Source organism: Lagopus leucura, unplaced genomic scaffold (genome assembly GCF_019238085.1).
Source record: "Lagopus leucura isolate 7727_CA_CO unplaced genomic scaffold, USGS_WTPT01 Super-Scaffold_100021, whole genome shotgun sequence".
Taxonomy (NCBI): Eukaryota; Metazoa; Chordata; class Aves; order Galliformes; family Phasianidae; genus Lagopus; species Lagopus leucura.
In genome coordinates, this window is record NW_024962274.1 from 6333755 (window position 1) to 6349416 (window position 15662).

The 15662-nt window shown below is 36.8% G+C and overlaps 1 protein-coding gene across 4 annotated transcripts in view; it reads right to left on the minus strand.

Moving 5' to 3' along the window:
- Positions 1–1685: 1685 nt before the first annotated feature.
- The window catches only part of AGFG1 (ArfGAP with FG repeats 1), a 36432-nt gene continuing 22455 nt past the window's right edge, over positions 1686–15662 (minus strand). For 2 of the 4 annotated variants that reach the window (XM_042878605.1, XM_042878608.1), the window contains exons 6-14: positions 13341–13460; positions 12658–12729; positions 11528–11737; positions 9229–9412; positions 8476–8555; positions 8122–8214; positions 4335–4493; positions 2853–2944; positions 1686–2483 (exon numbers count right to left, since the gene is read on the minus strand). In XM_042878605.1, the coding sequence (XP_042734539.1) occupies positions 2424–2483; positions 2853–2944; positions 4335–4493; positions 8122–8214; positions 8476–8555; positions 9229–9412; positions 11528–11737; positions 12658–12729; positions 13341–13460 (1070 nt within the window). In that variant the 3' untranslated portion in view covers positions 1686–2423. The remainder of the gene's footprint in view (positions 2484–2852; positions 2945–4334; positions 4494–8121; positions 8215–8475; positions 8556–9228; positions 9413–11527; positions 11738–12657; positions 12730–13340; positions 13461–15662) is intronic. The other 2 variants (XM_042878606.1, XM_042878607.1) reach the window with 2 other exon arrangements.

Here is a 15662-nt window from a genome sequence, read left to right on the forward strand (position 1 = left end):
GACAGCTTATCAGTGACTTCTTTCAACTACGTTCAGTAAAGGGGCACTTTGGAGTCATTTCTATCAGATAGCAGCAGTTTTCATTATGTTCCACTGCCACAAACTACCACAAAGTACAGATTAGTTAAGAGCAAGAAGTAATTGATATTTCCCCCTATTCAGCTCACAAGGAAACCTTAACAATTCATTCCTCTAAAAACACTTTTTAAAAACAGCTCGAGCTTCCCTTTATGACCCAGGAAGTTCTCCTTTCAGAGACAAGCACTTGTTCAAAGCTTAGTTACATCTACTTAGATGAATCAATTTGGATGAAGGAAGTACAAGATTGTTTGATTGATTCAGTTCATTTCTCATCAGTAAGTAACTCTAAGCATTCCACAAATCCTTCTAAGTCCTTGCAGATGCCCACTCTTTACTGCATGTGTTATTATCCCAATACAGATGCCAACAATAGAGAAGTCTAGTTATTATGCTAAACAGCAGTGAAGCATTGCTAGCACCATGAAAACCCTCAACCGTTGGGAACTTGTTTAATGAATTCACCCAAAGAGAATTAATCCATGCACCATACTCCATCCATCAGCCCTTGTCAGAAGAAAAAGGAAGACTCCAGAAGTCTTTTAATATCAAACACATCAACAGGCCAGAAGAGACCTTTAAGCAAAGAATACTACCTATAAACTTCTTATATCCATTGTCCTTTGGGATCTCTAAAACTTAAAAAAAATAACACGGAAATTACCATTCCCCACACATAGGCAACACTAGTCAGAAGCACTGGCATATGAAGAGCATTTCCACAGGCAGTGATCATGCCTGCCAGTTCCCCAAGGGACAAGTACATCTCTACTCAAGCGGATGACTACAAAAAGTTTCTTACCTTGAGGAATTCTCCCATTTATTTCAATCAACTCACACACTACTTTTCTCAAAAAATCTCTAATAATTTGATCTCATTTATTCCTGTTATTCTGAAAGTTAGAACTTTATTCTTAAGCTGGCCAGAAACCCTCCTTTAAGCTTGAGGTCTGGGTACTCACAGCAAGTGCACAGTAATTGTTTAATTTCAATGTTACATTTGAACAGAAGCCCAGTTATCAGTGTTCAAATTCCACCACTGATTACTTTGATGCACTTGCATTCTTCTTGCAACTTCTCTACCATAGATTAGACAAACCAGACATTTCTTCCTCTACAAATGCTATACTAAGATGGCAGAAAACGTTCCAGAAAATTAAGAAATCCAATCAGTTAACTCAGTGTTCCACAGGAAGTCCTACTAATAGGCACAGATTTTAATAAAAAGAGAACGACTCAGTCTGTGGTACCAAGGTCATACGTACTGTTGCGGTCACAACTAAGTCATGTTCAAAGACTCCACTAGCTGTCAGCAGTTATGTCTTTCAGCAACTAACCATTTTTCAAGTCACTACTCATCTCAGTGCTCTCAGTGTCCTTCATTACATAGCTATTATCAGAGTTATATAAGAGTTCATGTAAACTCATTCCGGATAGATAAGCCACTTCACTTGAACAGCAGGCTTAATCATGAGGACATATTCAAGACTGTAGGATATGAAAATTGAACTTAAATTACTTCCGAGCATATCATTTCTGATAGATCATTTGTGTATGAGATTCACAATATGAACATTCTAACCCAAATAAGTGTCACTACACAGAAATAAAGCTACACTTCTTTTTTTCTAATATTTATTTTTTTTTTTCCACCTGCAAACTGTAGCAAAACATGATCAGCTTTATTATGCAGACAGGTATCCCTCTAACATTAGAGATTTAGGCATGTATAAATAGAAGAGCTCTTAGGAAAGGAAAACATTTTGAGAAATGAACAAACCTTCAATTTAATGTGATGACTTCCAATACCAATGGTTAAAATGATGTAGCTCATTCATTCCAAGAGATACAACAGCACCTTAAAGTGGCTGATCTATTTCCCAGTAACATTTTTCACATAACAATGTGTTAAAGTTACAAATACTGATATGCACAAATAGCTATTTTCTAAGAAAAATATGTACAGTACTGCAGCATAATGAATGTGGTATCTGCAATAACTTATTAGCCAATTTTAATATACATGATACCGCTACTTTTTTCCTGCCAGTTCACAGGTCCAAGGATGTTACCACAGCCCTCTGTTTTGCACATTATTACCTGGGGAGGTGAGAGGGAGGGGGTTGATTTTCTTTGTGTGTGTGTGAGGGGAGGGGAATGACTCCTTGTTGGGTTTCTTGTGTTCTTTCCCCCCCCAAAGGTACACAATGCAGGCTTTCATTTTAACTTCTTAAAGACTTCTTTTGTGTTTAAAGCTAATATCAGTGAAACAAGACAACAGTGCAAGAGGCGCAGAGATGTTATGTGACCACATAAGAGTTCTTTTGGGTAAAGTGTCTATAAGGCTATAAGAAAGGATTGGTTGATGAGTTTCCTGCTGGAAATTGTCCTGTTGGGGCACCAGCCTGAGGGAAACAGAAAGAATAAAATAAGAAATTTTTCTAAATCACAGATCATAAATACAAAGGTGTATGAAACAGAGAACAAATTATCAAGAAATATTTCTGGTTTGTGTTGCAGGGTTTTGGTTTATTGTTTTCTTTTCTTTTTGGTGTTTGTTTTATCTAAATATACATTATTGTAGGACTATAGTGTATAGATACTTCTATTTTGATTTGAGCAGCCTTATAAATGCCATAGCATTGTTATATAGAATTGCATTTAAGAGATTCATGTTGCCTTCCTTTATTTGAAGCAAAAAAATCATGCATCTATAATTATTACATATCGTGCCTTTTCAGACATGCACAAGTTATTAATATGCAACGACTTACCATAAAAGGGTTACTAGATACTCCAACAGCTGCAACTTGTCCAAAAGGAGTTACTACAGGCTTTGCCTGTCCAAATGCAGCAAAACCTGCACCTTCAAAAGATAACAAAATATTACTACCAGTTATCAATCCTCAATTAAGTTTCAGTTTGAAAGCTTACAGCAAAAAACAAAGGGAAAGCTTGGACTGCACCAGTCAGCAGGATTTTATCTTACCTAAGTAGTGTAGTTTTAAGAAATTTTAAATAGTAAGTTTTCACTTAATAGCTCAATCTATTTAGTCTCCTCACATACACACTTTCATTTCAGCTCTTAAAAAACCATCTATTAGCAAGATCAGTTCCCAATTTAAACATGCAACAGTCTCTCTTTTCCTAATCTCTTCTCTAGCCAAGTAACATGAATGTAGAAATTCAAAGACTAGAATTTTCAAATTCAATAAGAGCTTTGGGCATTGCAGCTGAAAAGCAACAAACTTAGCATGAAAACTTGAACAAGTTTGGCTCACAGCTTGCTTCTGTTTACCACTTCAGAACACAGCTATTAAGATCTCAGCACCCTTAGCTGAGGGCTACTTCTACACACTTCAGCTGTATTATCACGTGAGCATCCTTAATCGGCCTCAGTGTGCTGTCACACAGATAACACAAATTAGATGAAGCGATCCATATTCACTGCCCTCCTACAAAGCTTAGTGTAGTAATAGCAATGTAAATCATACGCTTGTCTGCAGCGGTTTTCACTCAGGTAGACAAGAAGCCTAAATCACATCTGTTTATGTTTTCTCCATAAGTTCGCTTCAGTGAATTACTGCTTTTCTATTAACACTGCCATTAACAGTGCACTCTGAGATGATATTTATGAAGTATTCATACTATCAGTATTAGTAACTGCACCTTTAGATGCTAATGCTCAGGAGCACTGTGCAGCAGAGCACCAGAGAGCTGGTTTTTAAAAGCTTAAACACAATACACATCAGCATCGAAAAGCTAAGTTTTTTAACAAGAGAAAACTTGCAAAAGCATAAAAATCATAGCTGAGTTTTTCGCTCAGTTTCAACTGTACAGAACTAACGAATTCCTGATTTTTACATACAAGCTTTTTCCAATGTTGCTTTATCATTTAGATTTTGGGAAAAAGCACTCTGATTTTGTCTTGCCTGTGCTCTTCAAGTTACAGAAAATATTACAACCTGTTGCAGGCACACTTAAATAAAGATCAAACAATCCTTGCATTTAGAACTGTTATATCTCTGAATATTTTAGTTTTATATCAATTATGGTAAAGTTTCAGTTACAAACTGCACACAGTCAAGCCTGAATGCTAACTACAGAGCCACATTGCTGTGTGAGGGAACCCCTCGCTAATTTAACTACAACATTTATGTAGAAATAAATACGCACTCATTATCATTGACTTAGATTAAGGGAACTTCTTTAAAACAGAAACATGGAAGAAAGTGATCGAGAGTGTATAGACCTACCATTTGGCTGCTGAGCAAAAGCAGTCTGTTGGGGGAAAGCTGCTTGGGTTGGGAATGTAGGCTGCTGGAAGTTGCCACTAAAACTAGTAGGAAGACTGTAGGAGGCAGGAGTTCCAAATCCTGCAGGCATGCTCATGGATGCAGTACCAAATGTTGCTGCTGGCAGGCAAAAAATAACATGGAGTTATTTGTAAGAAATCACTTTTCCCACAAGACGTTACTGTAATGCCATGTTAAGAGCCTCCAAATGACTCCATGGTCATAAAAAAGTTCTGTTTAAACCCTGCATCCACTGGTTTGTTACCTTGGATCACCACAAATTTACTTTTGCACTTCAAAATTAAATGAAATCATTTAACATTTGCTAGATCCAGTACAGATAGGCTTTCTGAAAAACAGATTGTTTTCCATACTTTCTACACTAAACACTTAGCCCTGAGGTTTTACTGGAAAAAGTCAGCACGCATTAGAAGCAAGCACTTCCAGGCAGCACAAGCCCTTCTTTTTTCTCTACCAAGGAAAGCACAGCAATATCTTCCTACTTCAAGCCGCATTACAGTAAGTAAAAAAAAGAAACAAAAACAAATACTCAAGGGATACATGCATCCCAAATCTCCATCCCATCTTTAGTGTCACTTTAAGGGAAATTCTCACCATGCACATTACTTTGCACACAAAGTTCCTAGTGCAAACACTCTCACTGTTGAAGTAAGACTTGAAACAAACAAAAAAACAGAAATCTTTTCATCTGATTCTCTGCTGAAACATCTCAAGTAAAGAACGTAACAGCACATACACAATTCTACATGCCTTCAACAAAAACAGGAGCACATCAAGTGCAAAAATATAGTAACAAAACCATTATTCAGTCTTTTGGGAGAAAACCTTTTGGTACAAATAGAGTCATCGAGTATTTTCTTCTAATTCAACAATAGACAAGACTACTCTTTCAAACTGATAAATATTAAATTTGGGGGCTTGTATAAGATCTATGTAAAAAAAAAATATCAGGATATTTGATCAATTTAGCGTAATTACTGGTTCAAAAATTCACCCCAAAAGTATTCAAGGGCAAGACATTACATACACAAACTACAGGAAAAGTGCACACAGAACTAATGTACTGACATTGTCATAAAGTAAAAATCAAAGAAACTATTCATCAGGAAAAGCTGATAGAACAGCAAACAAAATCACAACGAATTGAGCAGCAACTTGGGATACTACAAAAGGTATCAAACTACTGTTAAAACAAGCGACAGGAGTCACTCAAGCAGTCATTGTAGTGTGACTGTGGAGGATACCAATAATGGTTTTGTTTTAGTTGCTTTATAGATTTCTGTGCTCTTCTCTCCTTTTGTTGAGTTGCCAGATACCCACACCCACTCCATTATAAAACATGTAAGGCTTCTGAAATTCTATGCGCAGAGAACCAGATAGCTGCCAATAAGGTTTTACAAGCAAGAACAACTAGCCACAAGAAACTTTATACCAAATGTGGCCACCTACCAAAATGAGCGTGAGGAAATATGTGAGAGTGCATTGCTCCCGAGAGGCCTTATGGAAGCCACAAAGAGACCAGACAATGTCAAATCATTTATACACTACTGAACAGTAATTCTTAGATGACTACTAATATATATATATACATACATACACACAGCAAACAATTCAACCATAGCATGACCTGTGTTAGATTAAGTCATGAGAAATAAATGCTACAGATCAGATAGCCCTTGTAATAAATAGTTCATGCAGAAAACATTCAACTTAAAAGGACAAGCCACAAGTTTACATCTTATATTGAAAGGGGTACAATATTATCATTACTTATAGTCACCAGTTCTTATTTAGTACATTCTACATCACTACTGCTGAAAAGGTGCTGGAACCTCTGCAAGTCAAGGAAGGCTGTTTAGAAGGCAGAACGATAGAGTTGCCATATTTAAAAGATGATGTAAAGCAGATTAATCTAGTTGTCTTTCATAATTTGCCATTGGGTGGAAAGTCCAAGTTATCTCCTTCCTACTGAGAGAGTGCTGCATCTAAAGGCTGCAAAGCTCTTAAGATCCAAGAGAGCAAAGATTTCGTTCATTAAATAGCTGAGCAAGTTGAACTAAATTATATCTCAAAAGTGACTTAAAAACATTTTAGCAGAGGACATGAACACAATCAATTCAGCTTTAAGTCAGCCTGAGCAATGTAATTCAGCCTACCTAGAACTTTGATAAAGCACAATTCAATGTTAAAATATATAAACATCAGCAGACTTAAGTCTATGCAAGTCCAATTAGTGCAGAAAAGCACTGAAGTTCAACAGTGCCTTTAGAGTGGAAAATTAGCACAGTATGACATCCACTTAAATCCATGACTGATGCTCTGTAGATTAATGGAAGATTTTTGTTACTGATTTTTTTTGTTATTTTAAAAATGAGTAAGTTTTTTATCTATGGAATTACGATCCTACAGAGTCCTCCTCCAGAAAATTAATGTAAATTTTGAGTACTGTACATTTATTGTCACAAAAGGGGAAAAAAAGGCTATCAATTCACCTACTTCCATCTGTGTGTTCATTTCAATCAATTTCTGATTCTCCCACATTTAAATGGTTTTCTCTGCTTCTCTAAATTAAGTTTTATTCTAAATACAGTTGAATATCAGCATACAGGCTCTGCATGCCTTATGTAAATTTCAGCTAAAGCAGAGCGAGACTTTCCATTTTGTTACAAAGCTGAAGAGTTTAAGACTTTTGTGAAATTTATTCCAGAATATCAGTGCCTTGTTTTTAAATCTACCCCAAAAACAATGAGTAATAGCAGCAAAATATTAAATTCAGAAAGATCAGAACATAGTTAACAGGGAAAAAAAAAAAAAGAAGTTATTTCAAAGCTTCAGTTTCTCTGCTGTAATGTATTTGTCAAAATCTAGGCACATTCTTAGATATGCCACCTCTTTTACCTCCACTTTATCCATTTAATGTCCTGTAGGTGTAACAGGTGTAGATTAATGAGTATAGAATAAATGAACATGTGAAAAACTACCAGCCAGAAGCTTCATAGAATGGTTTGGGCTGGAGGGGACCTTTAAGATCATCTTGTTCCAAACCCCCTGGTATAGGCAGCGACCCAGGCTGCTCAAAGCCCTATCCAACCTGGCATTGAATGCCCCCAGGGAGGGGGCATCCACCATCAACCATGCAACCCACATCAGTGTCTCCCACCACCCTCACATTAAAGAATTTCTTCCTAATACCATAGATTTCTTCCTTCATCCGGTTTTAACTCTGGAGACCTTGGATTTGAGACCTTCCAGGGCTTGGAAATAAAGAAAAGTGGAGAGTGTGCAGAAAATCAAGCATACCAGCTTGGCAGCAGGGTTTTCAAGATCCCAGATTTTAGGGCAAGCTGTTGCGAAGCAACTTCAAAGCTAAGATACTAGTCATGGATAATACTCAACTGGTAATACACAAACTACAATATAGTACAAGTAGTATTAAATATCTTATGAAGATCACTTTGACATTTTGTGGTCAGAGTCCGAAGTTGCAGAACTGGGCCAGAAACTAGAAGCTAATACCCTCAGCTCTTCCCCTCCCCCACCCTCCCTCCCAAAAAAACCTATCTAACAAAACAGCAAAACAAAAGAAAGCAACTCAACATCAAACACATTGGACTTGAAAACAAGTAGTATAGAAAAATCTTTAAGACAAATTCACAGTTACAAAAAAAGAATCAAAAGAGGTATTGCAAAAATTTCAGATCTTAAGTTCTGTGATTTTTTTCCTAACCTGTTGCTCCTCGGCTATTGGTCTGGAATGGATTTGTTGAAGGTGCCACTGGGGCAACAGGGGCAGCTACGAATGGATTTGTGGAAGGTGTTGCTGAAAGATTAAAAAACAGTATTTAATAAAGTCTTTTAAGAAATAGCCTGACTCACTAATGTGAGTCTTATAGTATTTTTAATCAATAAAATTGCATGAAATCAGTAATTGATAATAAAACACTTAATTTGAAATGCATCACATGCAAAGATCACAGTACTTCTTTGTTGTCCTTTAATAACTTCAAAATCAAAAGTGTCACAGTATGGAATTAATAACTGAAAGTGAGGTACTAGTCTACCATGCAGAGTTATTATATACCTCCAAATGGAGCAGGCACACTTGAAGATGCAGGCTGTGTCTGTGAAGTAGCAGCCACGGGTACTGTTCCAAAAGCATTGCTGAAAATAATTCATACATTCAGAAAAGTCAGAACTGCTTGTTTAACCATTAAATGCAACTTTACATGCCGACCACGAATGTAAAAAAAATAGAAAAGGAATGCTTACACACAGTTTGCTAACTGCAATACAGAATTGCAATACAAATGCCAGGAATTGAGGCCCTGAGTCAGAGACTATAACTAGTGCATGAGTCAGAGACTGTAACTACTGCTGAGCAATAAAAAAAAAAAGTCTTCTCCACCAACAGCAAGAGAATGAATACTGAATAGAGGCCATCAGGATAAGGTTACAAAACAAAAGCTTTAAGGGGTGCTTCTAACATCAAGAATAACTGTAAAAGGCATTTGGTATTTATTACTTCAGCGATCCAAAAAGAAGTGATTAGTTCTATTTGTATGAAAAATAAGAACAATTTTTGCCAGGGATGATGCTATGGTTTTTGGTATGCAAATACTCTGTACATAAATGTGTTACCACCTCAGAGGTGTAATACTCTACTGTACAGTGCTGTTATTATCTAAAATAAAGGAAGAATTTTCAACATTGACTCTAAACACAAACATTTCTTCACCTATAAAAATAAAACCAGTTGTTTAAGAAACAATTCTGAGCTGCTTTTCTGCATTTTGCTGAAGCCAATAAAAAGTCAATTACATCAAATAAGAAGTACCTGCTGACGTTACTGGTGGAAGTATACGCATTACTGGAGGTTGCGGTGGAGCTGAACACACTGTCTAATTCTGCTAAAGCTGCATACTTGTCTGAAGACGCACTCGACTGATTTGGGGCTGACAAAACAGGACCTGCTGATGCAGACACTACTGTACTAAAGCCACTTCCTTGCTCACTACCACCTAGAAAGAGAAAAAACAGATTTAAAATGAAGATGATTTTACTTTCCACCCTACTAATGTTAAGCACTGATGTATAAACTTCAAACTTAAATTATATATGAACTAGAGCATAGTGTTATGCTTCTACAGATATTCTGCAGCTCTGCAGTCTTCAGTTTCCCTAAAAAATAAGGACTCAATACTACTGTCTTCTTCAACTAGATAAACTCAGCAAAAAAAAAACCACCTTCAAGTAGCATTTCAGAACAAAACTCCACATCATAGATAAATGCTTTCATATACTATTTGCAAAAAAGAATTACAGAATAACTACAAGGGCTGCTCCAAAACTAATGTCTCCTGCTTTATTATGTTGCCCCACAAAGTCAGAGGCAGATGTTGGTGGTATGGCAGTAGAGTTTGAACCTTCCCACCAATATGCCATTGCATTTTGTTGCTGTGCAACAGATAGCAGCAGAGGGGCAGTGTGACAAAATAGCATCCAACACAGACATGCATATGAAGCAAAGGTGTGTCATTGAATTCCTCCACGAGGAAAAATGGCACCTGCTGACATTCATGGACACTTACTGAACAGTTATGGAGACAAAACAGTGGATGTGAGCACAGTAACAGTAGGTGGTGCACTTAACAGTGGGTCACCTCTGCTGGCACAGATTTTCGCCCCTCCCCCCATACCAACAAGCACAGCATACAGGCTCCTGTTCATCACCGACTAAAACACATAGTTCATGGTGGTGACTAAGTTGAAAAAAAGCATTTGGTAGCTGAGAATTTGCTCTAGTCAAAGTGTTATGGAGCTGCTTGTACCCATTTTTGTTTCCACAGAAACAAACAGGAGGTGTTACTTTAGGAGGGACCTAAAGTTTTTCTCCTTAAAGTTAAGTAAGCTTAAGTTTTCACTTCCTAGATATGCATTTACAAGCAGTGATAAAGCTGCAGTTTCTCAGCTAATTTCTACAGAAGCAATGGACTCAAATGACTATTCTACGGCATCACATAAGTATTCCACAAGATGCCACCAGGCTTGAAGAACGACAATAAAGGAAAACAAATGGCACAAAACCAGAAATAAAGTATCATCTTTCTGCAGATCAAGAGAATCAATGAACTCTTAAGAGAAGATTTCAGAAGATAAGTAGGATGTGACACCTTAGCATCTCTTACTGAAGGGCCGAGCTTAAATTTACTTATCTTCATGTCCAGTGGAGTTCTGCTATTAAAAGAGAACATTTCTTTGCAACCTTTATACTTTTATTCTTTACATTCTTTATCTGTGGTCATTCAAAAAGGTTGCTAAGCCAAGGAGACAGGACAACTTGACTGAATGTAGTCTTACTGTAGACTAGTACTGAATACATAATGAAGCTGAATTTTGCATCCTTGCTTAAAAATGGTTTAAACTCTAGCTTTGCCAGAGCTGTGTCAACTGGCAATGAACTTCAATTAAAACCAAGCAGAAACTTTGATGTGTCTATACATTGATGGAAAAAAAATCCATACATACTGTGGAGGTGTGCAACTTCAGTGCTTCAGCAGTATCAGAATAAAACTGAGCTTGAATTTCACTAGCATTTGGAAATCTGCTTTCAAGACAGCATTTCTTTAGTACACAAGGAAACCCCACAAGTTATTTTTAAGAATGAGTTCGTAAAAAATTAGAGCAAAATCTTTTGGAGTCAAAGAGACAGGAAAACTACCCTGGCACTCCCGTGCAAAAACTGCATTTCTCCATTTGAGTCTCTTCACCACAGATTTTAGCACATAACATTTTTATATGTTTATATGAAGGGGTTTTTTTCAGTAAAATGTGCCTTGAATACAAATACATATATACACACACACACACGTGTGTGTGTATGTACGTATGTATCATTGCATGATCCATCATTTAAATATTTAGAGTTATTCATCTTGATAACAAGTAGGTTCTCAAGCAGCAGTCTTTAGAAGATATCCTGGAGCAATGCCTTAAAGTCTTGTTCTTATACCATACATACTAAGGATGCACTGAAGAAAAACTGATAGCTTAAAGTTATTAATTTGACAGACACACCATCCTTATGGGAAGTACAAAGTTTTAGTATAAGCATGTCAAAGAATAAAACTTATTACCTTGCCCTGCGCTGAAGATATTATCTAGATTAGCCAAAGCTGCATATTTGTCTGCTGACTGGAGACCTGGTTTATTCACTGCAGCTTTACTGGCTCCAGTTACTGTTGCATTGCTCTGAGAAGCATTGAAGGCTCCAAAATCAGCACTGGAGGATTTAGGGAAGTTATCAAAGTGAGCAAAGTTAGCATTCACTGATCCAGCACTTCCACCTGTAACAAAATAAGTTAAACATGATCGATGCTTTCTTCAGCTTTGAAGTGTTTCTAAGTTCTCTGCGGTTATCTGATGCAACATGTTCCCACTACCCCATCCCACAGGTGAGACCCGTCAATCCTATCCTTTAAGTTTACACTAGGTAAAAAAACAAAAACAGAAAAACAGAAAAACACCACCTTCTATGGTTTTTTTTAGTCTGTAGCTCAGGGACAGAAAATTTTAAGTCACAACTATGTGCTGCTCATTAGCTGTTAAAGTAATTTCAGCAATAATATCTCACTAATGAAATACATATTTGTATGAATCTTTAATATTCAAAACAGAGAAGCTTCATTTTCTGTCATGTGTGTCTAATGGATAACTATAACTGGAATTTACTTAATGGTATGATGATCATTTTAGATGTCAGCCACCATTCTAGGCAAAAACCCAGTAGCCTAGAAGCCAAGAGAAGAATGATTCAATGCCAATATTTAAAGAGAATTGTGCTTTTTTATTCTCATATTTTCAGACTACATTCAATCAAGAAAGAGTTTGGGGCAGAGAGTATATAAACCGGTTTCCTTTAAATCTAGTTCCCACAGAGATACCAAGAGATACACAAATCAATTTGAAAAAATCTGGCTTAGGTCTACACAGTTGAATGTGTTTAAATATGAAACCATGAGCTTCTATCTCTTCACTGTCCAGACTATTTTATCAATACAGGCAGGTCATATACTTAAAAGAAATGTTCCATTAAGAGTATCACATTTTTTAACAATTGCTTGAGGATTTCACTCATACCACAACAACAAAGCTTTCTAATAGTTTAATCAGTTAGGTTAAAACATATGCAACAGTAGAAATGATGATACTAAACTACAATGGCATAAAATGAAGCAAGCCGAGTTCTCCACTGTGTGGAACTTACTGTGCACAGCCTGGAGAGGAAAAGCTGAAGTAAATTCACCAAAACTGCAGCTAGATGAAAGCGTTCTGAACGCTGGACAGCCAGAAATTGTGTGTGGGTTAAAGTTAACATAAGGAGGGAGAAAGAAAATTTGAAAAAAAGTTTAAAACGACACCACACTCAAAAGAAAAAAAAAGAAAAGAAAGTCAGTCAGCCAAAGATCTAGACAAACAGCAAGTGTAAGCTCAAGCAAAAGTTTTCAAGCATGATCAAACTAAAGAAAAGTAAAAAATAAATCTTAGCAACTGGCTCTACACCTGAAGCCAAACACACTAAAATGTGTGCAAGTTACACATTGATGTAGGCATACTTATTTCTGCAGTGTGCTCTTCGGTCTGAAGCTCTTCATTTGCAAGATAAACAATCAGTTCATGATCAAAAATAGTACTCTTTACTCAGTTATTTCAGGTGTAGAGCTAACAAACATATAGTGCCATAAAGATCAGACTTCTTAGCAGTGTTGGAAAAAAAAGAAAATCAACAGCAAACAGAAAGAATTAATTTTGAGTTTCCCCAGAGCTTCAGATGCATTCTGACTGCATTCAAGATGGCAGGTGCAAGAAAAACTCAGCATAAGTATCTTCAAACAAAAAGGTAAGGGATGATTTCAATTAAGTATTGATCAAAAGTGCTAGGAGTTCTACCTGTATTTTGGGGCTGAAAAGAAGACTGACTTGCTGTGGGGAAACCTCCAAAATTACTCGAGCCACTAGACTGTCCAAATGCATCAAAGTTTGCAAAACCTGCATTTGCAGAGTTCTGCGCTGTAAATTGCAAAGGAACAAAACATGTTAATGGATATGGGAAACAAACACAAAAAACAGATGTATTAACTGAATTTATGGTCATGACAGCCACCAAGAGTCGTGTCCCATCTCCTAACTGATTTCACACCAGAAAAGTTATACATTACAATCTACAAATAGAAAGTTTTGGAACAAGCTTTCATGAATTATTTTCGTAGACCTATGCCTCCTCCTCACTGATGCTACTACTAAACTGCATGAGCTGATCAACTCAGAATGTTTGCAATTTTGATTGATCAGGAAGAAACAACGGAAAGTAAAGATGTTTACCTCTCAAACCCAAATGTTAGCTTTCAAAACAGAACGTGTGACTAACTGAACACTTCTTTGCAAATAAAAAAGTATTCTTGAAACATACTGCCAATTTGAATTCCTACAATACAATGTGCTTCTTTCCTGAAACCCTATGTCCTGGCTTCAGCTGGGAATAGTTGTTTTTCTTCATAATGCTTGGTATGATGCAGTGTTTTGGCTTTAGGAAAAAAAACAAAATTGATAACACTGATGTTTTAGTTGTTACTGAGCAGTGCTGCACAGAACCAAGGACATTTCAGTTTTCCACCTTCTTGTACTTCCTCACCACTGGGGGCCTGGAGAGAGCTGAGAGGAGATAGAAGCAGGACATCTGGCCTAAACTGACTAGAAGGATGTTCCATATCATCTGGCATCATGTGAAAAACATACAGAACCGAGGGCAGTTAGCCAGAGAGGCAGCCACTGCTAAGGGACTGGCTGGGCAACAGTTGGCAGGTAGTGAACAATAGTGTCTATGCATCAGTAAGATAGCATTCATGGACTGCAACAACAAAATAACATCCAAGGGAATTTCAAATAGAATCTGTCTGTCCCTTCCTTTTTGTGGAATACTTTTATAGTATTATAAATAAAAGGAAAAAATATCCGTTTAATTTCAAATAGCTGAACATTCAAACATCAGTATACTCAAAAGGAACTAGGAGCCTAATTCCTGAACTCCATGTAAAGTCTTATACATACAAAACAGAAATCTCTGAATTCTACTCTTTCTTCTTAAAATGAGTAGCTTCAAGAGGGATAAATTAGGAACTGCAACGTGCTCAAAAATGAAAGTGATGTTTTAAATATCGATGCATCAATTGTATGACTACTCAGACAGACCTTCAATTGACCAAATAGGATTCAATATGCAAGCGTCACTCCTACAATTATGACATTTCTCATTTTAACCTGTCACATGGATAAATATCTTCAATATCTCATGAGTGTAGTCTGAAGAACTACAACATATTATATTACAGACCACTGAACTGTACTGGATCAACTGACAGAGTACAACTTGCAAGCAGATCCAGTAGAGTTTTAACGACTCCTGCAGAACATTCTGATGTTGATCTTGCTCTATTTCATGTGGTAATGTTTAAATCTGTGCTGAAGTGGCACAAAGGTAAAGACTGGGTAAGACTTGGAATTTCCTGTACTGGAATAATTTGTAAATCATGTTTTTAACTTTTCAAATTGACCATCCATCCTAAGCACTCCACCCAAAAGCTCTCCACCCAGAACAATACTAAGTTCAGAAATATGAGCAGACTGTAAGTCAGCACAGACTCACAACTGCTATTGTGATTATAAATCAATAAAACAGTACAAAAACTTGCTGGCTACACCTATCTCCAATTTGACATGAAAATACAAGCTACACCCACAGTTCAGATTCTTCGTGATGTTTGCACTACCCAGTATGGAATAAAAGGCAGGAAGTATTCAAAAAAATCCTAGTGTAAAGGAAACAATTGCAAAATTGAAAAACAGTTCTCAAGAAGGCAGTAACTGTGTCGTTCTTTTTTCCAAATAAAGTCTCCTCTGTTGATAGCGACAGAGTTATCCTGTGTCAAACCTACTTAAAATTACTTGTGCAGACAACACTCTAGTCTATTAGTTTGTAGGCCAAAATGTTGAATCCTTTTTTGACACTCTTACCGGTATGAAGCTACAAAGAACAGTTACTGTAAAGAGATGGCTACCATCACCTTTTCAAAAACTCATCGTTTTGCAGAAACTATGGGACTTAAATACAGGAAATTCACATAAAGTCAGCACGTTTTCCTCTCCGTGTGAAACCGTATCCTGAGCCACATACATTAGAATAATTTGGGAAAAAGAGGGCCATACCAGAAGTGA